Source organism: Aptenodytes patagonicus, chromosome 1 (assembly GCF_965638725.1).
Source record: "Aptenodytes patagonicus chromosome 1, bAptPat1.pri.cur, whole genome shotgun sequence".
Taxonomy (NCBI): domain Eukaryota; kingdom Metazoa; phylum Chordata; class Aves; order Sphenisciformes; family Spheniscidae; genus Aptenodytes; species Aptenodytes patagonicus.
The window spans coordinates 57254293-57281415 of record NC_134949.1 but is presented as its reverse complement, the minus strand read 5'-3'; the positions used below and the strand labels follow the sequence as shown (position 1 = coordinate 57281415).

Below are 27123 nucleotides of genomic sequence, written 5' to 3'. Positions count from 1 at the left end.
TCAGTGTAAAGGTTTTTATTCTTGTTCAAAAGACATCATTATCTGCAGAACGGCATTCCAATTTCATACTTTCGTACTTTCTATGTACTTTCATACATAGAATTGACTCAATTGAGACCCAAAAAAAGAGTGCCATTTAGCAATTCAGTAACATATTTCCTGCAGCACTTAATTCTTCTAGACATTCTTGCTGTTAAACTACCATGGAATTTCTCAATACTTCAAATATAAAACTGTTCTTCAGAACAATCCTACTGCAAACTTAATGATGGACACAGCACGATTTATTTGGATTTTATGCCCTAGGGCTATTCAACAAAACTATGCAAAAAACCATACACACTTACATTAAGTGGGACAACAGTTATGACCCTTTATGCTTTACAGGCAGGAAAGTGTCTGGGAAGATCAGTGGAAAAATAATTAAAGCACATTTTTGAGAGGGCATACCACTTCAGAAGCACAGGGTAGTGCTCCCTGTCTGTATGAGGACATGGCATGAATTCACATATTCTCACAAGGAACTGGATTACAGAACGTCGTCATGTACTTCTGTGTAGCAAGCCCATTTTCTTGAAGCAGCTTGAGCTGCTCAGCTTGAAAAAGCAAAAGGTTATGTTCCTCCTACCTAGCCAGTATCCGCATTCAAAATTTTCAAAATTCAAAATAGGTGGATTCAAGAAGGCAGCGTGCCTACTCACTGGTAACGTACATTCTAGCAAGTTCAGAAATCTCACCACCAGATATTTGGGACAATATCCTATCATTCTGTGTCACAAACATGCCTGAAGTTAAAAGAAAACTATGTCAAAGATCTTGTTCTTTATGAATTATTTTAATGAACCAAATATGAAGTGACATAAACCCAGGTCAAGGACAGTAACTTGAAGCCAGCCCCACCAGCTGGTGACAGAAGGTAAAGATAGAAGAAGAGCTGAGGACGATTTGAGGGAACACAAGAAAGCATAGTGAGAAATACTCATTCTTGCCAAGAATGTCAATCAAATCATATAGTAGTTAAAATTTCACGTCAAGTGCTTAAATAAGGTCTCTGCTGTGTTTAACACTGAGTCCACAGGAGAGTAGGGAATGGGCTATCCCTGAATTCATGGCAACAGGTCCTACAGAGTGTATTCTGAATTTCTCCAAACAATGGAGATGGCTAAAAAGAAAGAGGAAGAGAGAGTGAGGACCCTTTGTTACCCAGCCTGGTCTCAGACATGGAACGTGTTTTCTAGACCCCATAATCTTTGGCATAGGTTCCTTGTTCAACGTCTGCGCGAATGCTTTAATCCCATGACTGTGAAGGTTGCAGCAGTCAGTTTCTCATACACTAGAAACATAAGAGCAGCAGTAAGGACTGTCTGCAGGAGCTTTGCTTCAAGGCCTTTGTAAAGTCCCATCAATCCAAAACGCCTAAGGAGGAAAAACAAAAAAGAAAATAAGTGTGAATAGCCTTCTATAAGTAAATCAAAGAAGAATTAGTATCACAAGTAAAGTTAATGACACTGTAAGAATCTTAAATTCATTCTTGATCTTTTGAGTGCCAGCTATGTTTAATAATATTTTAAAGAGAAAATTCTGCAGAAAGTCAAGTCTTTTGGGCAAGAAGCTTGCTTCTTTTCAAGATGAGAGGTGAACGAATTGGTATCCATAGATATCCCTGATACCACTTACTGTACAGATATTTAGGAGAATTTGGTTTTGTATACTTATTCCGCAGCATACTACAAAAACCAGGTTGACTCAAATGGCAAGTTTAAGGGGGGCAAAAAGAAACAAAAGTCAGATCCAGCAATGTTTTCAACATATTAGTAATACTCAAGTCTTCTATATGTTAGAAAAAACCAGAAAGCTCACCTCACTCTCTGTTGAAGAAGGTAAAGAACATTTCTAAGGCTGCCTAGCGTTCGGTTCTCTGGGTTCAACCTGTGGCGTCCAAACTGAAAAAAAGGAAGAGCATTTTGTTGTACTATTTCCCCATGGTGCTAGGCAGAGAACCCAACACATGCTTAAGATCTGGAGAGTCTATCTTAAACCTCTTTTAACATTTTCCAGGTTATACTAGCCATCAGTGAAGAACTGAGGCCAAAGCTCACACTATTGAACTTCATACAGCAAGCATTAAAGTGGTATGTGCTACAATAATTTGTTTTGGTTTTAAGATGAATTCTAAGAAAGTGTTACACATGGCCACATTTGTTCTCTTTCAGTTGCTCTGGAGGAAACAGTTTTCAAGATCTCAAAAGCATAATCTGCAGAGTCTTAGTAGGGATATGACATTCAAAGCAAGTTCTTTCTGGCTTTCTCAGCTTTCATTTAACGAAGATTCAAAGCCTCATACATCTGCAAACCATTATTACATTGAGATTGCATAGCTGAACCCAAAATTTATCTGCCCAGCAATGGTCTTTGAGCAAAACATTTACATGTGAACTGCTGTGGAAGAATCCAAAATTGTTTGATCCACCTACCTGGCCTAAATAATAGTTCTCTTACTCACTGCATTTGCTTATTCACAAACTGTTTTTCAGTAGACATGATTGCTGCTGCTGTAATTTTATGCCTAAGAGTTAAACTAGCAATTTCAGCAACTCCTTTTCTAGCATTCATCGATACTCTTATCTGATACAGGTCGATAGTACTGTCAGCAAGCTGCAACTATGAATTATTAATATACAAGGGTCGTCACACTTGTATTTATAACATAGCCAAATAGCTTTTGAAGCCTGTATCATGCTTCTGTGCTAAGAAAAGTGAACTTGAGCAGCTGCCTGTGGGTGAGTTCTCACAGAAATCACTCAGGCAACTGCTACTTCTTAGGCATAAGAAATTACCATTGACAGTAGGTAGAGTATGCAAGCAGATTTAAGCAGTTCGGAAATTATAAGAAAATGCCAGGATGACACAGGTCCCTTTGGTGTATGTCTTAAGAACTCGGATGGAAACAGCAGAAATAGAACCGCTATTGGAAACGTCCCTTTATTAGCCAAATACGTGCTCACAATCCATGATCTTCTCATCAGCAACTAACTCATTTGATATTCATAAAACAATGTTAAGGGTTATTGTCAAAGACTCAGACACACCCCAAAAAAAATGCTAACTAGGTTCCAAGTTACAATGCCAGTCACTGCCCAGATTACTCATAGGCTTCCAAACTACCTCAGGATTAGGTGCTTCCTTCTCCTTTCTTCTCCACCACCAGACTATTTTTGTACCACAAACAAAGGTTCATCAAGGGGGAAAAAAGTTCATTTCTCCCTAAGATGTCAATACTTCACTGATCACTACAGAAGATTTCCCAAAGGGACTAGCATTCCCTACACTAGAGAAAATAGGCTTGAATTTTAAAGAGAACTTTTTCACCAACAATCACTAAGAACGTTAACAGTATTGCTATTTCTCCAGAAGCAAATTTAATTTATCTACTGTTTACCAACACATAGGCCAAAGAACAGTTTTACTGCATAATGAGTAACACCAGTGCCATGTATTTTTAATGACTGAAAAGGAGATAGACATACCAAATGGCAAGGCTGGAAGCTGCTTACCACCATCAATTACACAGGGTCGGACTAGATGACCTTTAGATGTCCCTTCCAACCCAATCTATTCTATGATTCTATGATTATATGGAAGCAAGAAGAGCACTTTGCCAAAAAGTTGAAAGCAAAGGTGTACAGACTTCATTACAAAGAACCCTAATAACTTTCAAACAATAGTAAGTTTCTAAAGGGTTAAGGCTGAAAAGAAAGGAGTCCTGTACTTCTAATTTGATGATAGAACTTAACTATGATGTGTAAGTTTTTATGAATTCTATTGAGCTTGTATTAGCTTGTGTGTAAATCTGCTAAAGTTGTTTCCAAAAACCCCACAACTACACAAAGTTTACTTCATGCAGAATGCTATTTCTGAAAATACCAAACCTTTATTCATAACTTTTTTTTTAACATCATTAGTGTGAGTGACAAAAAACTTCAAATATAACAATGCTAGCTTTAGATTAGAAAACACATCACGAAGTATTACAAGTTTGAACTGGACAGCACAGGTATCACAGATCCATGTTTCTGCTGTTCTCGCCAGAAGTGTTCAGGGTTTCTGGCTATTACTTCTTTCATAGAGCAAGAAGAAAGAAGTCACCCCTAGTGACTGCAGAACTAGACAGGGTCCTTGTATTCCCCATCATCACAGGGAAAGGATGGACTAGCATGGAGAAGTAGCATATAGGCCGCTTTATTTCACAGTGGGCCGCTGTGAGAAGAATCCTACCACCACCAGGACACCGATGGTTAGCTGTGCTCTAGCAGAAAGGCAACTTATCACTGCTCAGGCAAGCCAGCAGTGAACTAGCTGACTTCAGCTGAGGTGAGCAGTAAGCAGCAGCTGGTTAGTACATCAAGCTGGCAGCACAACTTACCAGAGCTGCCCTTTTTTTTTTTTTAAAAAAGAACAACACTGTCACCAAGAGACAGAAGAATTTTGTTCAAAAAGCCAAAAAGGAGACAGACGAAACATGAAGTAATAGTCACAAGATTGTAACCATTTCTATAGCAGCCACGGAAAGGAACAAGGGTTGAAGCTCTTACATTGATGTGGCCCCATGAAAACTGCACTGCTGTGCGATGCTAAAGCTAAAATAGAGCACTCCAACTTTCCTTCCAGGTCTCCTTCACACCGGCAGAAAACGCAATACAAATTAAAAACAGACTGATGTTGCAACTTATCCAAACAAAGCTAGATTTGCTTAAATGTTTTTCTGTATCTGTCACTTCAGTAACAGAAGTCTGTGTTACTAGTTTAACTCCTGAGACATGTCCAGGCTGTTAAAACAGGATAAGACACAATGAAGGCACTAGCTCAGCTGATCATCAGAATTTAGAAAAACTTCAGAAAAAATGACTGCTGACAAAACTACAATGTGACTGACACATCTACAATGTGGATGCCATTTTGTGCATTATCAGGGTGAAGTAGAAAGCTGTGCAGGCACACAAGTTCTACCTAGCATCTTTTCAGCGTAGCAGCAACCACACAGTAAATATATTCAAGTCCTGTTAGTTTGAAATAGACCATCCAAACTATCTTTTTACAGGCTATCAAAAATCAAAATACATTTAGTCCACTCTAGAGAGAAGAAAAACTAAAATAATTACAAAATTTGCATGAAAATAACTTTTTCCAATTAACAAGAAAAATCCCCTGTTAGACAAGTCTGAAAAGTGATACCCTTAGCATGGAAGGCTCACATTCAATAATTCAACTAATTCTGCAAATTTAGACAAGTTTTAGAACATATATAATGGCTTTACCATACACGCAAGTTAGGGCTTCTCCTTACTTTGGAAAATAGCATTATATTTCATGTGGAAACATTTATTAATATTTCACTGTTAGAAAAATCATCAAGAAACAACTTACAAAAATAGATTAAAAAGCATAGAAATTAAACTACAATATGCTTGCTTATGTACGGTCAGGTCTCTTCCCCCCCCCAGCTTTGCCTCGTTTCAATATTACAACAATATTGGTACATACTGAAGGTAGCAGCATTATCCAGCATACATACAAATTGCAAGTGAGAATAAATATAAGTGTTTCTATTACCACCACAATTAGCGTACAAGGCCAGGGAAGTGATTAAAGATATTATTTATGAGGGAGCTCATCCTTTCCTGATGAATTACGTTCTGGCTACTGACAAGGTCAGGTCATCATCCGAAAAAAACCCAAAAAACCCAAACCTATGAATAGAACTTTTTTTGGATTACCCGAGGTCATCTGGAAATAAACTGGGTTTAGAGGATTTAATTTTAACTTCCCACTTGACACATTTTCTATTTACATTCAAAGAAGTAAATGTACGTTTTTGTAGTGCCTAAAAGCAGTATGGTGCATCAGCTTCTGTGAGACACTGTACTGATGCATTATGTTGTCAATCCTACCAGCTACTTGAAACAAATGTGCACCAGTAATACCAAGTTCTATCAGAATCTGTCAGTACAGGATCAAAGAAAAGAGGCATCCCTACCAGTGACCTGCATTGTGCAAAAGGAGCTCCCAAAATGATGGGTTTATTAACACAAAGAAAAACAAGCCATATGAACAGGGCTTGCATTATACAGAACAAGTCAGAGGCAGTTACCCTGAAATGAAATTATTACTTACCCGCAGAATTGACTGTACTGTCTGCAGAGGATAAGTGAGCGTGGTGGCAACTGCTTTGGCTATTGCACCAATGACAAAAGCATCCAAAGATGTGAGCTGTTCAATAGATAAAGAACATATTACTCCCACATAGCACGAAAACAGCCAGTTACTCGTATGTGTTTGGGGATTCTGTACTGGTACCTGCTACCGGGTTATCTAAGTATCTTTGGCATAAAGACTTCATGAAGCCTCTGGGTCTTCTCATTTTAAAGAGTTAGTTGTAGTTCAACCAACTTACTTTCCCACAACTAACGTTTATTTTTAACTTCTACCTGCTCACAAGCTTTCGTGTTTCTCACTATAACTAGGTTACTAAAACGTAACGGAGATAAAGCCATACAGCTAGATCAATTTAAAGCACTGAGAGTAAACAAAACATAGGGAAGTAGCATTTAAACATACCATCAATCAATAAGCATTTCAGTTTTTGCAACATTTAAACTAACAAGTCACATGGCACTTGTGAAAAGGTGACAGTGAAAGACTCCTTGAACATCACTCTATAATCCTGAGACATAATCACTACGCTATCAGGCAGAATTTTAGTTTTGATGACATAGGCTAAAAATCTCATCCCCTATTAGTGAGGAACACCTGCTGGAAGCCCATCCTCACCTCCAAAGCCCACAATGTTCCACGATGCACCAAATACACTGTTATAGCCTAAGCTGATTACAGTGCATCTCAGTCTAGCAGTGTGAATTAATCACTGAAAATAAATAGGTGCTCATATCAAAACATGCTCCAAATTTGCAAAATATGTTGATTGCAATCAGAAATATGCACACACATGCACATCTTAAAAAAGTCAATCTGATATACTTAAGACAATCAGGAAAAGATCAAATAGGAAGAAAAGTGTTGTCCAAAATAAAAGTGACCATTGCTAGGGGAAAAAAGTATTTTCCCTCTCTACTGATCATGGACAAAACATGCCCTAATTTAAGGTAGAACTAAGTAATTTAAAAGAAACACGAGATATAAATATAGCAATTAGCCAACAGGCAAATAACAATGCAGAGGGAAGCTCAACTCATCACTCAAAAAAAATGTATTATCCATAGTGTAACTGCATAGATCCATCAGGCACAAACAGAGTCCTACAGCTGCAGTATTGACTAAAGATGGTAAAAAACCCAAGCCTCATTTATGATGCAATATCTCATGTAAAAATAATCTCACTATGTCTTGAGGAAAAACAAGATGGCTTTGCAACATATCAATATGATCTAACATTGTAATACAGCCAAATGCATTCTAAAGTCACAAATTAACAGCAAAGCACTGCAGCTTAAACATATAGTATATTATGACATGATCCTAAAATGTAACACAAATGATTTTCAATTTGCTAGAACATAAAAGGAACATGAGTTCAGGCGAGATGCTATATCTGATATAGAGAAAAAAGAAAGAAGGAGGAAAAAGAAGGGGATTATAAAGCAGGCACAGAAAAATGATTCTACCTCTATTTAGAGAATCGGGGAGGTATGGTTGCAATGCTATGTTCAGTTCTAGTGTCCATCCTTGGAAAAAGGATATTGAAAAATTGAGGCCTTCAGGAAAAAAGTGTTATTAAAATGACAGGGTCCAGAACAAACCTGTGATACTTCAAAGGATCAATATACTTGATTTACTGGAGAAAAGGTCAAGAGGTAACTTCAAAACAGTCTGTACGTACATACTTATAAAACAGATATATTAGAATTGAAATCTCTACTTTAAATCAAGACCTGTGAACAAATCCAAACAAGTGTGAACAAGAGATGCAGTTTTATTTTTACAGGAAGAGGAATTCATCACAGGAATATCTTCCCTAGGGACACGAAAAGACTCACATCTCACTTCACGACGATGGATCTTTTTTAGAAGATATACTAACTAAAAAAACCCCTCAAAAATACAAGAACCAAACCAAACCTACATTTCTGAATTTGCTCAAGTAACACATGTCAAAGAACCTGTTTTATAACAGAGCATGTCCATCACCTGGCCTCAAAACATACTCACTTGCAGCTGCTTTTTCAAAAGCTTCCGTTTAAAGCCTTCATAAAACATGAACTGTATGGCAGGATTGAAGACCAGCAGCAAGGAGGGAAAAGTACCATTCCATAAAGCTAAGACTCCTTCATCCCGTATTATCTGATGAAAGGCATCTGAGAAGAAAGGTGGAAAAAAAAATCATTAAAATTTTGAATACAAAATTCTGACTGTAGAAGATAAGAAAAGTTACACTTCAAGCCTAATATTTAAAGTGTGTAAAAATCCACTGCAGTCTTTCATGCGACTTTTTAAATCTTCCATTCTAATCTGGAAGTTAACAGAAAAATAGTGACAAAAGAGGTTCTTGCTCACATCACCATTGACATAAACAAAGCTTATCATCTGCCCAGACACTCCACTTTTTAGTACAAGCTCAGCATCAAGGTCTTCTAAGCCTTCTTCAAAACGATATTTATTTACTTATTTATTTTTAAAAGGAAGACAGCCTGAACATGTGGGTGATTAAGAGATTAAGGTGAGTGAAATTTAATTTGCAGATTATCTGTCCAAACTCAGACTCTCAGCTACCACCTCACTGGGCTCACTACTACTCCAGGATTTGTATAAGATACCTGCCTTTGCAAAAGGTATTTTAGTTACAGGTGTGCATACTACAAGCTCTTAATTACCATCAGAAATGGCCAAGTCCAGTTTCCCCGTAAAACTAGTAACTGCAAAGTGATAGGGAAGCATAGAGATTCCAGGGTGAAACTGGTTACCTGAATAAAAGGCTTCAAACTTCAGAGTCCTTGATACATTTCATTTAATGAACTTCTCTTTCGTTGAAGACAACAATAGGTGCTTACCTATTATGCCTTTATAATTGGTTGGTACAATGTCTTCATTTCTAAATTTTGCTCCCTGCAGCTTCAGACGTGTATTCACTACCCAAAGAGGAGTGGTCAATAGGACATTCACTACACCTAATGCAAAACAGCACAAAGAAAATCAGCCAGAACCAGAAGATTTCAATGTTTTCTTATCCCCTTTTACCCCAATTCACACATTACTGAAATTACTAGGGGGGATAATTAACACAGCATAACAGCAAAAGTAAACTGGTAATTTGCAATAAGCTACTTCAGCTATCCCCCCCCAGCTCCACCATGAATTAGCTGTCAGCAGGTTGCATGCAGCAGGAGGACATTTCTGCTACTCCTCCCCAAAACTAAAAACAAAAAAAACCCCAAATAAACAAAAACAACCCCCACCACCAAACAACAAAACACACCAAATATGAACATGTTGAAGGAATCTTAACTGAACTTGTTACTTTGCTGCATACTAAACCACACTGGAGCACAAGATACTCTACTTTTTCATGCCCTACTTCACTCCATGATGACTTACTGCCTGCCTACTTTCAGAAAGAAACGCAGAGTGATAAGGTTAGAAGGATTATTTTATGAGGAGACATTAAAACAGATAAATGCATGCAGCTTGATTACCAGAACAGAGCTCCTACACTGCCAAAAGAATGAGAATATCTAGTTTCTAGAGTCACTAAGTACACTTAAGGTGGAAAACACAGGACTCTGCAAACATTTTAAGTGAGACTTAGAAATGGCAAGAGATTACACGCAGTAACAAACCCCAACAGTAAAGTTTGAAAGTTGAGTATCAGAAGGTAGGATGGGGGAGGAGAAATGGGCAAACACACACAAGGCTGCAACAAAGAGGTATGGCAAAGTACAGTTCTAAACTACCAGGGAGAAGGATTAAGTGACATTACTTCTGCAATCACCTGGTATAGGTCTTTCCTGTTCAGTAATGACCAAGGCAGTTACTTTGAAGTAACTATGTAAAAACAAGCTTCTGATCTTTCTTATTAATACTTCTGCATCACAGAATTTAGCAATTAGCAATTGCTTCTACACTAGTTGCTTTGGTAGGAGTCTGAGTGACAGACTGAATTATTCCATTATATCGAGATGGACACAGTATATCACTATCAAGAACAGTAAATCTGAAAAAGATGAAACTTTACTACCTACACTGTGCCTGTTTGTTCTTTTTCTTTAAGAGGGTTCAGAAAAGCAGAATATAAACGTAACTATCTTTCAGTATCCTTCATAAGGACTACAATCGGCTCTCAAAAAAGTTTTGAGCAAAATCAAGCACTAGAAAAGGCAAGCCACATTAATCTCACTTAACCAAAGTCAATGTGATTACATTATGGAGTAACATGTTAGAGTACAATATACTTGTAATTTTTTACCCAGACTCAGTTAAAGGAGAAGTCATAAAACTTTATTTTCCAGACTGGAAAGGTAATTTTTTTTAGTATATTTTTCCAATCTGTATTTGCTACCAGTAGGAGGAATGAGAGATGGGTAGGGACAATTAGTAAACACCTCAAGTGGAATTTTTCAATTTACACCAGGTATTATTCCATTATAAGGATAAAAACTATGAACACTGAAGAAGTCATTTAACTGACAAGCTGTTACTCTAATTCCTGTAGCCTTTGCTCCAGAATGTAATTATAAGAAAGTTTCCCCCAGCGATAAAGCCAACTTAAAAACCTTTCCTTTCTTTCCCCCAACTATTCAGCCATTCATTGTGCCTACACGCTGAAAGCACAAGAAACTAGCAAAAAAGTAAAAAAACACCACTAGCCCCCACTACCCCCCAGATAATCACAGGCCTTTTTTTTTTTTTTTGCACGTTTTTTGAAATCAGCTTGTTTCAGTGTGGTTGCATGAGCAATTGTTCCTGCAGAATCGTACAGGCAAACACAGGCACACAGTGGTAATTTTTCACATTGGATTTGCTAGAAAAGCCATTAGTGTCATCCATCCCTTCAAAGAAGCCACCGTAGCATCCACATGAGAGGAAGGGATAAAAAAAAGAACATAAAGTTCCCACTGTACTTGCATGTATCTAGGAACTTACTGTCACTTTCAGATGACGACCCAAAAAGAAGTCTGAAAACTGGCACCCAAATCCTTACGTTAAAAGCTTTTTCTTATCCTAATCAAAAATATTCCAGAATTGGCATGTATCTTTCCCTCTGGAAAAAACCTATCACCTCTCCCTGCCACTTGTCTTCAACATCTAAAAGATAATGCTTAGATACCATGGTAAACAACACACCAGACACAAATAAAATACTAGACTGCAACAGCATTGTGCTGTGTGCCAGAATTCACAACAGGAACAGTTTATGCACCAACTTATGTATGAGGTGGGGAGGACACAGCAGAGCAATCAAACAGGGCTGTACAACAAAGCAGGTCTGCATACAGTGGGAGGCATAAGCACTCGGTGTGACCTCCAGCAGACTTCATAAAGAAAAACATTAGATAGACTATACTAAAACCACATTTTTGATGAAATTGAGATTTTTAAGTATTACCTGCAACAACCCCAAGAACCAAGTCTTTTCCAGTGGTTGAATGCTGACCTTTGACCCAGAGAGCTTTAAGACTATTAAATGTATAAAAATAAACAAAATTGGAGCAGCAAAGGCTGGAGATAACAGGGAACCATCCTCGATATGGTGCCAACCTAATGGAGAGGAAAAAGTCATGGTAAGGATCAGCGAAGTATTTATGTGATCTGGTTAATTTTACATGCTGACCGAGGGTCCCAGAGGTACAATACTGTATACTACATACAATACTAACTAGATATGTCTTTATCATTAATGGTAACAAATCATACCATACTAAACTCCTGACTGTACCATAAAAAAATTAAGCACTTATATTTATAAATTATAGTAATCAGGAATAATTCCATTGAAAAGGAGCTGTAAAGGTACAATATATTTACAGTAAGAAGCTTGAGGCTCACTCACTCCAAAAGTGAGTATTACCATCGTATTCGCTCTCTACCAACAGCCAGCAATGAACTACAAACATCCAGGGGATGAATATGTTTGAAGTATACATGTTAACATACAGACTGATAGAGTCAGTTCAAACCATTTACTAAAACGTACCAAGGCACGAGGAGAATTCTCATCTTTGTTGAAAAATGGAGTTGTCAGTCCAATAGAAAAGATAACACCCCAGTAGAGAGATGCTCACATCTCCAAGGAAACAAAGCAATGCTTAACATAGCTGGGAAAAAAATTAAGACAACTACTGCTTCAATAAAAAATAAAAAAAAACTAGAGTAAGGAAGAAAAAGTGTATGTCTGGATTCTTACATAAAATTTAAAGACGGAAGACTAGCTACTGAAATTAATATACTCCACCAAGGAGAGTTTTCCAAAGGATGCAACCTGGGGCATGAGATATGCAGGCGGGAGGAATTTCTAATAAATGCCTTGCAGTAAAGTCTACAGCAAATCAGTCAGGTAAGTGAGAAAAAGATTAATCTAGTTAAATTTAAATAGGTAATATCACAGACGAAAAACTGAATATTCCCTTATAATTCACAGCTATCTTATTTTTCAGATGTGAATAATTGTCATTGGTTTTGTATCATCTAAATCTATCTTGATTTAAGAATGATTTCGTAACAACTGACTAACAAGGCTTCCTTCTCTGACAGGCCTGATGAGCCTGTAAAACAGGGACACCTCAACAACTGCCCTACATCCCCAGCATATTCTACAATACATGCAAAAAAAGCTAATGATATGCACCTTCACTGAAGCTGCACAGGACAGGTAGAGAACTGGTATCATGTTAAGAGCATAAGAAATCTCCTCAATGACCAGCAGTAATCACAGAGGCTCTTTAGTATTCATTAAAATATTGGGAATACACAGAATATAAGGATCCTCAAGAAGGAGACCATAAAAGATGCAAGGCTGGTAAATGCAGCATCTGACTGTTCTTACGATGTAAATGCTAGTTTTTCATCTCTGATGCATCAAGTGCTTCTCCCTCCCATGTAGCTGGGAATACACCACATTATTAGCACTGTTTCTGAAGTTACAGGCTTAGCTAACCATACAGTGACAATTACAAATTAACTGACTATACTGTTATTCACAAGCAGACTTAAAACAATTTTTGCATCGTGCTGCCCAATAAAAAAAGGGAGAAACACGCTCTGGGGACCGTGTTGTCTAACTGGGAGCATTAAATTGGTTTTGCTTGATTTATTAAGAATTTCTGATGATGATTTTCAAAGGAAACAGCTTACAGTACAAAACATGAAACTATGACAAAAAACATGAGTTTATTTTAATGACTTAAGTTGTCAGTGCTAGCATCCGTAATTCACATACAAATCCTTTTGCACACAAATAAAACCTAAGTTTGTGTTCCAAACTGCAACCTTGAGAAGAACTCAGTGTACACCAGTTAACACCTTTCATATCATCTAGAAAAGGATGAAAGTGCAGGGAAGAAAGCAAATGTGTTTGATAAACTTCTACAGAAAGTCCATTAGCTAAACCTATTTGCTTTATGTTACATCTAGATGAGAAAAGCAGTCTCACAAAAGCATAATATGAGACAAGACTCTAAAAACTAATATGAACAAGATATTTATGGTCTCACATCACAGATTTTGGATTTGTTGTGGGGTTTTGGTTTTTCTTTATTCCAGACACATCTCTACAACTAGAATCATTGCTTAGCCAGGCCTTGCCAATACCTTTGGAAGAAACAATGTTTACCTCTTGCCAGAATTACTGATTTTTTCTGTTTCACAGGAAAAGTAGGATGACCACTTTTGCAGTCTCTCCATTTCAGTTAACCTCGATTTTTTTTTTTTAACTTTTTCTTTCTTTTTTGTTTTAATTCACATTTACTTGACACCCTCATGGTAATGTGGGAACATGAACAAAAGAGATCACCAACTGACTGAGAAGTATGCGTGCATACAGCTGCCAACTGCTCAAGTTCAAAGGTGACAAAATATTATTGGCCAAGCTAAACTTTTGTTAGCTTTAATGTCCTGGAAGCTTTGGTCTACATAAGAGTTCCAGGGATTCATTTAGGAAAATACTTGTAACAAGGACACGCATACAACTGTTTTTCCCAGCCAGCTCAGCTCAGACTATGTGGCAAATGAAGTACAGCATCGCTGAAAGTTAACTGCTTTTAGATAGATCTTCAATCTCATCAGCATAAAAAGTCACTTGTTGTTTACTTCCACATGCTTAGGAGGAGGAAAAAACTTCCAATTGGGAAACATGTCTCAATTCTCCTCTTGAAAGTGGCTCAGCTGCGCAAGAGTTTTGTTTGGGTTATGAGAAATGGACACACCCAAGAATCCAGGCAGACAAAGCTTGTTTATCAGGTACATGAAGGTATGTTTCCATACAAACCTGCACTTCTGAGGAGGCACAGCTACCTCCCTAATGGAGGCACAGTTACATCACTAAACAGCTCGATTGCATAAGGTGCTCAAGAAAGTTAATTCGAATTAGCTAAAGGTGAACACATAGATTATGTAAGGCATATCACACTTATATGAAGACATTTTAATCCAAAGTAAAAACCTGTCCACACGGGCTAACTATTCCACTTTAACAGCAAATTCAAATCAGTTTTAGAGCTTGCCTACATGAAGACAAGAGGAAAATTAGTATCTACTCACAGGCCTTCTTCTTTGATTATTTCCAATAGGACTGCTGGTGTTGTCTTAGACTTCCGCTTCTCATCAACTGGAAAACAGAAGAATCAAACTTTTAGATTATTCTGATTTTTAGCACTCATTTTCAACTCTTCACCCTTCCTATTCTGAACATACCCTAGAAGAGCATGTTTCTTCCTCCTCGTAAAGGATAGACATTCCCTATTTCTGCAGCAATTCCAGAAAGCATCTCCTTATTTGCATTTGCTAGGTAAGGCTACTTCCTTTTTTTATTCTTCCCCAGACTAGCAGGTTCTGTTGGGCTCCAGAATAACTGCAGTTACCAATTCCTAACCTGACAGTTGTGACATGAACTGAAGGTAGGTTCACCTTAGGTTAGAGACTAGAACTGGGCCTGCCTAACAGCTCTCAAAATTGTACCTTGGACTCCAGACTAGCACCCCTAGCAGAGCAATATCTTACAGTTAATCTGCAAACAGCTAAGCCTCAGCAAAACAGTCTTTTCCTGCACTGAAAGCTCCTCAACAGCAATATGGTGCTAATTTCTCAACCACATATTTCTGACGACCTAGCTGATGATCTCCCTCTAGTTTTTAATAACACTTTAGCCACAGTGCTAAAATGCTTGGTGATTCTGTGAATTTTGATTGGGAGATAGAGCATTAGAACAACAAACTTTACATCCAGATTGCATTATTGTAAATATCGGACATTCCTACTCCCAGTTCTAACCCTGACTTTTCCCTTTAAACCTTTCTCAGGAATAACTCTAGACTAATTTTTCATGATACTGCCCCTGCGTTCTGAAGTGTTCTCAGCAGCCAAAAGCAACAACACACAAATGTAATCCTGTGTAATCTCACATCTTTATTTTTCTTTTTGGTCTTAAATAACCATTTAAAAGCCATGTCTGGCCACACATTACACAGCCTTTTCAGCTAATTAAAAGGTTGCCCAATACTTTCAAAAGGGAGAATTACCTTCAGCTGGAAAAACGGTGTTAGCAATTAAATTGTGTTAGTGTTACACAAGTAAGATTCCTGTTCATGCAAGATAGTTCCCCCTACAACCACCCTCACAAATGCCCAAGCCAAGATGAACAGAAACACCATTGTACAAAGAAACTAGAGTTTGACACTTACCCTGAAGTCTAAGCCTAGCTGTATCCAAAGGAAAAAATACAGTCATTGCAGTCATACTGCCCTGAAAAACAAAATAAACTGGCTATATAGTATATCAGTTGCTTGTACAGATGCCTGCCAGACTCTGTAGCCCTTCACTTCTCACCCAGAAACCAGTGTACGGAATAAGTTTAAAAAGGGGATAAACTCCATACGTAACAATGTCTTTTTGAAGTGTTTTTTGGTCCCATACTTACAAAATAAGATTTTTCTCTTGTATTAGATCAAGCTAAAATTAAAGCCATTAGAAGCTTTTTGCCCAAAGAGAAAGTTTTTGAAGTCTGAGAACTGATAAAGTAGGTATCAAGAGACAGACATACTGCACTTTCTCTACCTCCCATTAGCCTCAGTACCCAATTTCTGGTTTAAAAAAAAAAAGGAAGAATACGACACAAGCAACCATTGTGTTACAATAACCTTGTTTTGACTTAAGAAAAAAAACCCAAAAAACTTTTGTTCATTAAAAACTGATAGTACAAGTTTTTCAGGACTTAATCTTGCATTGTACTAAATTCCAATTTAGGCAATAAAGATCTGCCTACCAAGACACCCCCTGTGGCATGAATTACATATGATGAATTAAATCTTGACCTAGATGTCACCAGATTAACTTCTTGTGAATCAATCCCTCTCCACTTCCTGTGTGATCCAACCATTAAAGCCTCTAAATGGAAAAGCCAGCAGCCACTCTACAACAAACAGGCTTAAATACTGTATTTGCAAATGCCCTTATCAAGCAGCTGTTCCCTCTCTCTCCACCACCATTCAGCTTCTTCATTCTTTAGTACTCTAGCATTAATATTGCACAGCTTTTGGAAGAGATATCTGACTCAAAAAGACCCTGGCTTGGTGTAAACCTGTTAACACTCTATGGTAGTATTAATCATATCAAGTGGCTGCTAAAGCTGTGGCACTCTTGCATTAGTAGCCATGCAAACCATTTAAATGGTGGGAAGGTCTGGGATTCCACAAGTCACACAAGCACTGTGTTTAAAGCACGCTACCAGTCTGACTCGAACTTTTCTAGAGCTATGTTATGCCACACATTTAAGTGAGCTTTGCCTCTGGAAACACTCCAGCTCCTGATCAGGCTGCTTGGACCTCTCTCTACAACCAGCAACAGAGGATTATTTTTCAGGTGGTGTTTCCTCACTAAGACAACTCTTGGTTGAAGTCTTAACAAGACTTAAGTTTCTCCAGTTTTCATTACACCAGGTAGCAGGTGAAAGGAAACACTTGGCCATAATTACCTGGTTATTTTAACCCATTTAGTTTGGGCTCTAGCCAAAAGGGTTGGTTCTGCTCTCCCACCTACTTGTCCGGTGTCTGCTCATTCTCAGTACCTACTGTGTACGCAGCTGGACAGCAAGTAGGATTAATGAGCCCATCTGACTGAAAATTTACAAAAAATGAATTTCAGTTAGAAGGCTAGTACCAGCACAAAAAGAAGTGCCAGAAAGAGCCAAAATATACCTCCTAATGACAGCTGCATTACAGCAACTCTGAAGCCAACCTCAAAACACAGTTACACATACTTATGCACAAAACAGCCACAAGACTGCACAATCACTACAAGTTCCAGCCTTCCCCTGCTCAATTTATCCTGCTTCCATCCTCCTGAAGTGAGATTTATCCTGAATCCTCCTCTCAATGCAATCCACCATACAGCAACACAAACACTTGCACTCAAAATCAGAAAACAGAAATGGGGAAATAGTTGGGGTAGTGGCACACAGGACAAAGGGGTGGACTCAAGGTACAGAATAGAATAGAGTATTTCAGTTGGAAGGGACCTACAACTATCATCTAGTCTAACTGCCTGACCACAAGTTAAAGCACCACCTCTCTAAGGAAGCCTGTTCCAGTATTGGACCACCCTCTCAGTAAAGAAATGCTTCCTAATGTGAAGTCTGAACCTCCTCTGATGCAGCTTTGAACCATTCCCACACGATGAGCCTTACAGGCTTCTTAAAACTGGCTTAAAACATATATGAAGCTATAGCTCAACAAAATGTCATGAGATAACTCGGCTGATCTAACAGATTACTGCCAATAAAAGATAATTTGTACCCTCCTCCCTTCTTTTGCTAAACTGAGGGAAATAAACTCAGAAAAACAGTTACTTTTCTCCCAGGTTTATAAATGGAACAACTCAACTACATGGCGAGAAGACTGCCAGAAGAATCATATGGAGGAGACAGGATCTCATGGCTAGAAGTAAGGGAAAGAAAAGGGATGAGCAGGACCAGCCCTTTCCCCAGCAACAAAAACTCTTGAGACGGGCTCAGGTCGTCTGAATTGCACTTGAGATCAGTAGGGAAAGTAACTCATATTTTACTGATTGCAGGTACACACGATAAAGCGTATGACCTTGTACTGTTGAAAGGGTGAGGCTTCACTGTCTGCCTTCCCACCACCTCCCTGTCGGTGCTGGATCTCGGCAGTTTGCCAAGTCAAGTTATGGTATCGCTGAATGATCACTAGGACAGGTACAAACAGGCTTAAGCAATCCCAGCTCTTGGTCAACTGTATTTGCATCCCTGCTTCCTCCGTTCTGGTGGCATAACTTTTTGGGTACCTACACGATGATGCAGACGAAGGAACTAATCTGGCTGAAAAATAACTCTTTCCGCTGGGCTACTTCTTCAGTCAGATCAGTTCCCTGATCAGCCGCAGCACCACATGACCAACTGTGCAGTACCCAAGAGGTGACGGTAAGTGGCCAGAACAAATGGCCTGAGGTGACTGCTGCCAAGAAGAGGAGTGCAGAACCACAGCCTCAAGTTTGGTTTTCTAAAAGATAATAATAATAAAAAATTTAAAATATAAAAAAAATTAAAAGTTACATTGTCAGCCAACATTCAGAGTCAAACAAAGCAGCTTGACTAGTGCCATAATATTCCTATAAAATTCTCATTCCTACAGCATTTGTAACAGGAAGGTTACTTTGTGCAGAGCTAAAGAATACTTAAGTAATTCAATTAAAGTTCACAGGAAATCAAGCACTGATTTTTTTTGCTGCTCACAAAACTATTAATTTGTCTCAGGTTTGACTAGGTAGCCTAGAAGATATATGAACTTTCACCATATTAGAACAGAAACAAAAATTATCATGTTGTGATCTGTCGTGTTCTTCTGACTCATTACCTCAGCACAGTCCTGTGGGTTGCTTTTTCTCTTTTTTTTTTCTAAGTTCTTGCATCACAACCGCACATCAGCGTGCTTTATAATAATTTAAACAAATGGTGAGACAATATCAGAACAGTTAGTACCCATGTCAAAGATCTTGCCAAAATTTACAAATTACAGCAGCAAACAGAAATCTCTAAATTGATAAGTACATCTTTACTATAACAAAAAAATATCAAGGTTTCCAGCATAAGGCAATTAAAAAAAAGCCACCTCATTTTAGGACAAAATTTTTGCTCCAGAGCTTTAAATTGTATACGAATATTAGTGACAGCAAGTGGAAGTCACAAGGGTACAGAAGTCCAATAGCTCCAAAAAGTTCTGTCTTCCTTCACAGCAACATCACTGCAGCGGAGATATAAGCATCTTTAAATACAACAGGGAATTTCTATTAACTTAATTAACACCACCAAGGGACTTAAGATACCATTTTATCATGCGTTTTAAGTTTATGGCTGGATTTGTAAGTTTGGTTCATACCACAAACTTTGTTCAGGAGCACAGCCCGATTATAGTGATCTGTATACGAGACTGAGAAGCTAACAGTGAGGGCTAGAAAGTATTACAAACTTCTGTACACCAGCAAAAGGAGAGCAAGCAGTATTTCAATAATGAGATCATTTGAGAGAGTTCCATTTCTTGAAAGAGGAAACAAAATCCCCATTGCCTGTAATGTGTAAATAAGCAGACTTAAAACACTTTTAGAGGTGACATAATCCCACATTTATTTATGATAAAGACAAAACAACCTTTAGAGTCTTCTTTTTTGCTTTCTCTGGCAGGCCAATTTAGCATCAGCCTTTATTGTTCAATAACATTTAGTGACTTTCATCCTATGTAAGACACTGTGAGTTATTTTAAGGACTCAAATTAGAACAGGAAGTTTTGCCAGAAGAGTAGATCAGCAATTGCTAAAATATGTATTTAGGTGTTCTTGCCAGTCTGGAATAACCCAAGAGTAGAGCTGCATCAGCTTGCTTGAAATCCATCAATACGTCTGGTCCAACATGCTACATTGTGCTAAAATTCTTGATCTGCTAGAAGTACAAGGCTGATTTGCTATTTGCAGAGCTAGCACTCATTCATTCAAGGGCTGGGCATACTAGGAAATCTACAGAAACTAAACACTACTTTTGTGAAAAATTTAGTTCAACAACCTATACAAACCTCCTCTAGCTGCACTGCACTTGTTTCATATTTTGATTAACACCTCACCCTTCACAACTTGTAAGTATTTATACAACAAATGCAGAACGCAGATGCTTAGTACAACTCTTATTTTATGCAGCTGAAGTGTTGTCCTCTACCTTAACTTCTGGGGCAGCTCACATTTTCATAGTTAATTTGATGCCCGACTTCAGATGCTTACATGCTCACTTTCTAAGGGAGAACACCTGCAGCCCCATTCGGGTTCACAGGAGGCTCCAGCTGCTCAGGAGAGCCAGCCTCAAGGTTTATCAAATCCCCCATCCAAACTAGCGAAGAGCAAAACTTTGCAAGCATGCTCGCACGGGACGGGTGGCGGAGCTGAGACTTGGCGTCAGGCTGTCCCTCACCCCACATCCTCTTCTTGTGACCGAGAAGGGTTTGGGCACGGCCACGCACGGGTCACGCCTCAGCACCCCAGCCAGGTTACCCCAGCCCTGCTGGGCCTGCCCGCCCGCACCGCCCTGGGCTCCCCATCTCCGCACCCCACCGCGGCCACCCCCTCAGGCGCGGCCACCCCCTCAGGCGCGGCCTCTCAGTCAAACAAAGGCTTAAAGCGGCCCGCGACCTCCTCAGCGCCCTCCACCAGGCCGGCACGGCCGCTCCGCCCGCCCGACCCCTCCGCCCCGTCACCAACGGCCGCGGGCACCGCCGAGGAGACGCCCCCTCCCCCCACCCGGCGCCGCCCAGCAACGGCTCCGCGGCGCTAGCCCCGACCCGCTCGCTCACCACAGCCCCGGACACGGCGTGCACCAGGCTCTCGTAAGAGGCGATGGAAGACATCGCCGCGGCTCTCGCGGGCTCCGCCGCCGGCCGGCCCAGCTGCACCGCAGCACCGGCGAGACCCAAGCTACCGACGGCCGCCCCCACTCCGGCCATGGCGCCCGCCCTCCCGTCACATGGCGCCTCGCCCCGCCCCCCCGCCGCTCAGCGGCCCCTCCCTGCGGCGGGCCCGGCGCATGCGCGCTGACGCGCCTCGACCGCCAGGTAGGGTCTGGGGCTCGCGGCCGCGCTGAGGGGAGGCCCGGCGGCGGCTGCAGGGCCGGAGCCCTGTGTGGGAGTGGGGCCAGGGTGGTCACGCAGGCCGCCTGTGAACAGCCACGAGAATGGGCGCAGGGACAGCTCGGGAAAGCGTCGCGCGGCGAATTTTAGCACCTAGTTGTAAAAGAGCAAGCCGGGGGGGGGGGGGGGAACGCGTTAAAGGAAAGCCGGGGCACTAAAAAGCAGTTAGGCTGGAAGAACAGATCTGAAGTGCTTTTTATATATCTAGTTTTGTACGTCAGGTTTTTTCTCTACACCAGGTAAGCCTTGCCTCACAGAAACTTAGAATAATTGCTGTGGCTTTAATAGGGTAGATACTGGGAAACGCTGAAGAAATCCATTGTTCCTTCCTGTGAAAGTACAATCACCTTTTCTTTCCACCACCAGCTTGCCCTTCCCAAACATTTAACATAAGTATTTAATTACGAAGAGATGATAATATTTAACATAACATTCTGTTTCTACTTTTTCTAACTTCAGCCCCTTTCCTTGTACCTAAAGTCTAGTATCTTTTAAAATAACACTTTTTCAAGCCGATCATTTCTTATGCTGTGGGGACCGATGAAGCTTGTTACTTTTCCCAACTATTTTGTTTGCTCCTTTTCCTGGTCCATAAGCCCTTTCTTACTCCTCCTCTGCCTTCGCGGCCAAGAGGCTGCCCAGCGCCTGCAGCCGTACGTAGCACACCATTACAAACAGAGCATCTCCAGGCTTGTCGCTCACTTTGCTGGCTGGGGATGGAATAAGAAGTGCTACAAAGACGGGACTAGACACGGGTAGCTGGCCAAAGGACAGGGTAGCCATGGTTCGCAGCAGTTAATTAGGGCACACAGTGACAAGACTATCAAATAGGCAATTTGGAAAATGTCAAGAATCCTATAGCCTCCTCTTAACCTTTTATGTAGAAGAGGTTCTGCAGGGTAGGAAGGAGCTGAGGAAATGAAATGTTGGGCATGCCACAATTTGTAAAATCACTTGGGATGGTATGTGTGTCTGTTCCTGTCCTGGGTTTTTTCCCCATTCTCATGTCATATACTGGTTTCCAGAGAGCTTCAAGGTTTTGTCTGTTAACAGTCCTTCCCCTCTTCTTAGCTTCACCTATACTTAAAAAAAACCATAATTAAAAATAAGAATGAAAATTCTCCTTAGCTTTGTATCATGTTACTCCTAGGCTCTTTTTTTTCTGTTACTCCATCTTTCGTTCTCCCTTTCTGAAGAGAAAAAAATAACTTCATAACTTGTTCTGAAGTTGAGTTTGCAGTTCTTAGTTCTTCGACCACAACTCTCCAGCTGCCTGTTGCTTGAGCTGCAAGAGCTCCTAGCGCTTACACCTGTGGTAGGAATCACCGTACCATCCATTGTCTAAACAAGGACAGGGCAGTTAGCACATGACACACTTCCTAAGAGTTTCACTACCACGCAGCCGGATAAGCCATTTCCTTTTGGGAAGACATTCCTTCATCAGGTGGGCTAATAACAGACCACTCATCTTTATTTACTGTTCTGTGAGGAAAATCCCATGATCTTTTGGAGGGAGGGGGGCTATAAGGAACGCAGGCTACTCTGCCTAAGGCAAGCATTTCAGTTTGAGAAAAACATTCTTCCAGTGCAGTGCTCCAACATCCCTGTGCGCCAACGTTAGATGCTGACACCAGCAACCTAAGAGGCCACAACTGTCAACTGTTTTATGCAAGGCTGATACCACAAGTAGTCCCAATAATTTTTTTTTTTTTTTAAATAAGATCCCCTGTGACAGATGCACCCACTGTGACTGAGTGGACAGTAATTTGGTTCAGACATCACCAACAAGTAGGCCTGACTGAAATCAGCCCTGCTGTGCAAACCTTGAGAACTGTGCTAGGCCGTATCTTCTCAGAAACTAAGGAGTTTAGGCCATGTCTTATCAGGTGCTAACAGTACCGGCCTGAGCTGGGATTAGACAAAACTAAAACTGCTACAGCTGCACAACTGCACATACACCAAAATGGGGTTTGACTATGAGTCAATCACTTTACTATAAATATCTGTAGCCCCCATAAGCCCATTATGCTCTCCTGTACGGCAGTGGGCTGCTCGGCGATGATCTCCCCCTTGAGCAGGGACGCCTCTCAAGGTTTCTCCTTGAGGTTGAGAGACTCCTTACCCGGCATCTAATATCTATAACGAGGTAAGCGACATTTTACGTTAGGCCTAAAAGTATATTGTATGCTAGCAGCATTTTTATATATATCCAGCTATAGCTTAATTATTGGAAGTGTAGTAAGTAGTAGAGTGTTTGACCGCTGTCTAAATTATTGTTTAAATCATAATTTAAATCATTGTCAAATCACTGTTTAATTACCATTCATTTATTGCTTAATAACCATTCAATTACCATTTAATTTTCATTCAACCATCAATTATCATTTGACCATCATTTGATCATTAATAAAACCCTTTTAGTTAACCCCACAAAGATGACTTCTCTTAATAATTCACCTGTGACACCCCCCTACATGCAAAAGACTCAAACGTTAATGTAGAATTAAGGTGTACACTCTTCACTGGCTATCTCCTGTCACGAAAGCAGCCAGGAGCAGCTTAGGTTTTACAAAACCAGGGAACAATTACACCAAGTGACTTTGCACAATCAGGTACACGTACTTTTGGAAGACACGCCTCAAGCAGGACACAAACAGGTTACTGCTGTTCTTTGTGATTCTGTCCCTCTTGTACAGAGGGAAGCTTTCACTAAGAGTCAGTTTGTACTACAGATTGGATTTCCATTGTAAATGTGCGCCCGAATCATTCTATACTACTATTCTATTTAGCAACATTTTTAATACAACACTATGCCCTGTATATATTGCAAACCAGAATATTAACAGGTAATGCAACAATTGCAATATTGCAAAACCAACTTACTTTACTGTTGGAACATATAGACCTAGTGAAGCTGTCCAAGAAAAACAATGGAAATGCTACAGATTAAGTTAAACAAGATGTGTCAGTGTGTTCTGTAGGGAAAAAAATGGAACCTACCTATGAAATGTTTCATGAAGACATGGTCTTAGGTCTTCACACGCCGCAAATTCAACAGGTTTCCAGGCAAACACGTAGTATGTGCAAGCGGAGCTTACTGAAGGACAGAAGGCCCAAGTTGTCTCCTTTTTCTCAAATTTGTCAATTCTACTAGAAAGCCAAGAGGTAGTGAACCAAATTAAGCAACTACAAATACACATTCTCTGTACATGAACTGCATCTTAGTAATTTCTTGTTTGCATAATTTTAATTCTGCAGATTCCTGTACAAGGAGGTAACAGATTTGAGAAACTTTATCCTGGACAGATTTTCTTTGGCCGGCCCACAGCTTTGTTTCTAATTCATGACAAAGAATGAGGACACTGTTAATGACTGCAGAGGTCAAATATACTGCCTCTGCACTGTGTCTTACCTTAGCAAATAAAGGATGAACTCTGAACTTAAACCAATTTTACCCTACTACGCTCCGTGTTCTAACATTACTTTACAAAAAACAAATTTAGAAATGCATGTCTCCTTTTTTTGCTTAGAAATTCAATTCATTAGAGAGTAAAAACACATTAAGGCAGATTTAATTACTATTTTCAAAAGGACTTTCTGAATCTGTTGCAAAACTTATATTTCAGAAAAGGTTGATAAACTGGATCATACTCCCAGCACATCATGGATTAAAGCAACTAGAGATTAACAAATGAGACTGCATGTACTGACAATTTGAATTCATTAAATAGCACAATGTTTGATCACACAAACTTCCAAGATCAGGCTTAAGTATAAGACCATGGAAAGACCCGCCTATTCCAGAAGCAAGCATTGTAATCACAAACATCTTAAAAAGCCCATTTCTTAAGTACATGTGTGTGTGCATTTTGCCTGAACAGATTTTGACTGAGCCTCTGGAACGCTGCTGAGTTTTCCCTATGCACTTCATCTAGGCTCAGGGACATCAGAGAAGTTGAAATGCTTTTCAGTTTAAATTACTTGCACTTGCCATTATTAAATTTAATCTCCTATCATGCTACTTGTTCAACAGCCTTACTAGTTTGGACCAAATGTTCCTTAGCCACCTTTAGTTTTACACAGACTAAGTAACTGTCAAACACAAATTTTTGTGCCTTGGTGTTTGTTTTTTTTCCCAGGCACTTGATAAATGTCTAACATCTGTTCTAATTGCACATTTTTGTGGTCTTCTGTTTTTTTCCGAAAAGGCTAGTAATTCATTCCAGTTTTGATTTTTATTTCTTTTGGTTTGAAAAGTTTTCACACAAGACACTAAAGAAAAAATATCATGGATTACAAAATGGCTTCTGAAAATCTATTTTTCTCAAGCACTTTTCCTTATTGTTCGGTCACACACAAAAAAGCTAGAGCAAATCTTCTTTTAGAACAGTTGTGTTCATTTTTCCTTATGAACTGTTTGCAATAAGCCATTTTTTTAGATCCTTTTTTTAAAATCTGAAATAAGAAAGCACAGGTGGCACTTGGTGCTTTCTTTTCCAGATGAAAACTAGACACTAGTGGCTGAGCTTCAGCATGAATTTTCTCTAATGAGAGGCAGTGCAGTTGGCAGCAGCTCAGCCACTTTGTTCTCAGTATTAGACCTTGATATATTAGGGACGGGATGCCATCCAGAGGGACCCGGACAAGCTGGAGAAGTGGGCCTGTGAGAACCTCGTGAGGTTCAACAAGGCCAAGTGCAAGGTCCTGCAGCTGGGTCGGGGCAGCCCCCGGTATCAATACAGGCTGGGGGATGAAGGGATTGAGAGCAGCCCTGCCGAGAAGGACGTGGGGGTACTGGTGGACGAAAAGCTGGACATGAGCCAGCAATGTGCGCTCACAGCCCAGAAGGCCAATCATATCCTGGGCTGCATCAAAAGAAGCGTGGCCAGCAGGTCGAGGGAGGTGATTCTGCCCCTCTACTCTGCTCTGGTGAGACCCCACCTGGAGTACTGCCTCCAGCTCTGGAGCCCTCAGCGTAAGAAAGACACGGGCCTGTTGGAGCGGGTCCAGAGGAGGGTCACAAAAATGATGAGGGGGATGGAACACCTCTCCTATGGAGAAAGGCTGAGAGAGTTGGGGTTGTTCAGCCTAGAGAAGAGGTGGCTTCTGGGAGACCTTATTGCAGCCTATCGGTACTTAAAGGGGGCTTATAAGAAAGATGGCTTATAAAAAAGATTTAGCAGGCCCTGTTGCGACAGGACAAGGGGGAATGGCTTTAACCTAAAGGGGGGTAGATTTAGACTAGATATAAGGAAGACATTTTTTACGCTGAGGGTGGTGAAGCACTGGAACAGGTTGCCCAGAGAGGTGGTGGATGCCCCATCCCTGGAAACATTCAAGGTCAGGTTGGACGGGGCTCTGAGCAACCTGATCGAGTTGAAGATGTCCCTGCCCACGGCGGGGGGGGGTTGGACTAGGTGACCTTTAGAGGTCCCTTCCAACCCAAACTATTCTATGATTCTGTATTTTTCCAGCTAATTCTGATGACTTCCTAGTAACTTGTACCTTCAGCCTGTTTTGAAAGCTAATTCTATTAAACACTGCACTGGTTGTTAGGTGACTGCTCTGATTTTCTGCTATACTTTTCTTTCTGAAATGCAAGATGCAAACTAACTCATTTCTAGAAACCCTTACCCTCCAAAGTCAGAACATTAGAATTAGAAAACTAAAGGTTTCAATAATGGAATTTCCTTTACTGTTAACTGATTTAGACCTCACCTCCTTG

General features: G+C 40.1%; 1 protein-coding gene across 2 annotated transcripts; it reads right to left on the bottom strand.

Moving 5' to 3' along the window:
• On the bottom strand, positions 1-21214 carry SLC25A17 (solute carrier family 25 member 17). 2 transcript variants are annotated; one of them, XM_076337266.1, is made up of 10 exons: positions 21066-21130; positions 18524-18734; positions 15903-15963; positions 14764-14830; positions 11615-11766; positions 9063-9179; positions 8224-8369; positions 6172-6267; positions 1861-1943; positions 1-1416 (listed from the first exon to the last, which is right to left on the bottom strand). In XM_076337266.1, exons 3-10 carry the CDS (start codon positions 15955-15957, stop codon positions 1269-1271), a joined length of 864 nt encoding a protein of 287 aa, XP_076193381.1. In that variant the 5' UTR covers positions 15958-15963; positions 18524-18734; positions 21066-21130; the 3' UTR covers positions 1-1268. The 2 variants fall into 2 exon arrangements, with proteins under 2 accessions (XP_076193381.1, XP_076193373.1); XM_076337258.1 differs by lacking the exon at positions 18524-18734 and having other exon boundaries at positions 21066-21214.
• Positions 21215-27123: the final 5909 nt, after the last annotated feature.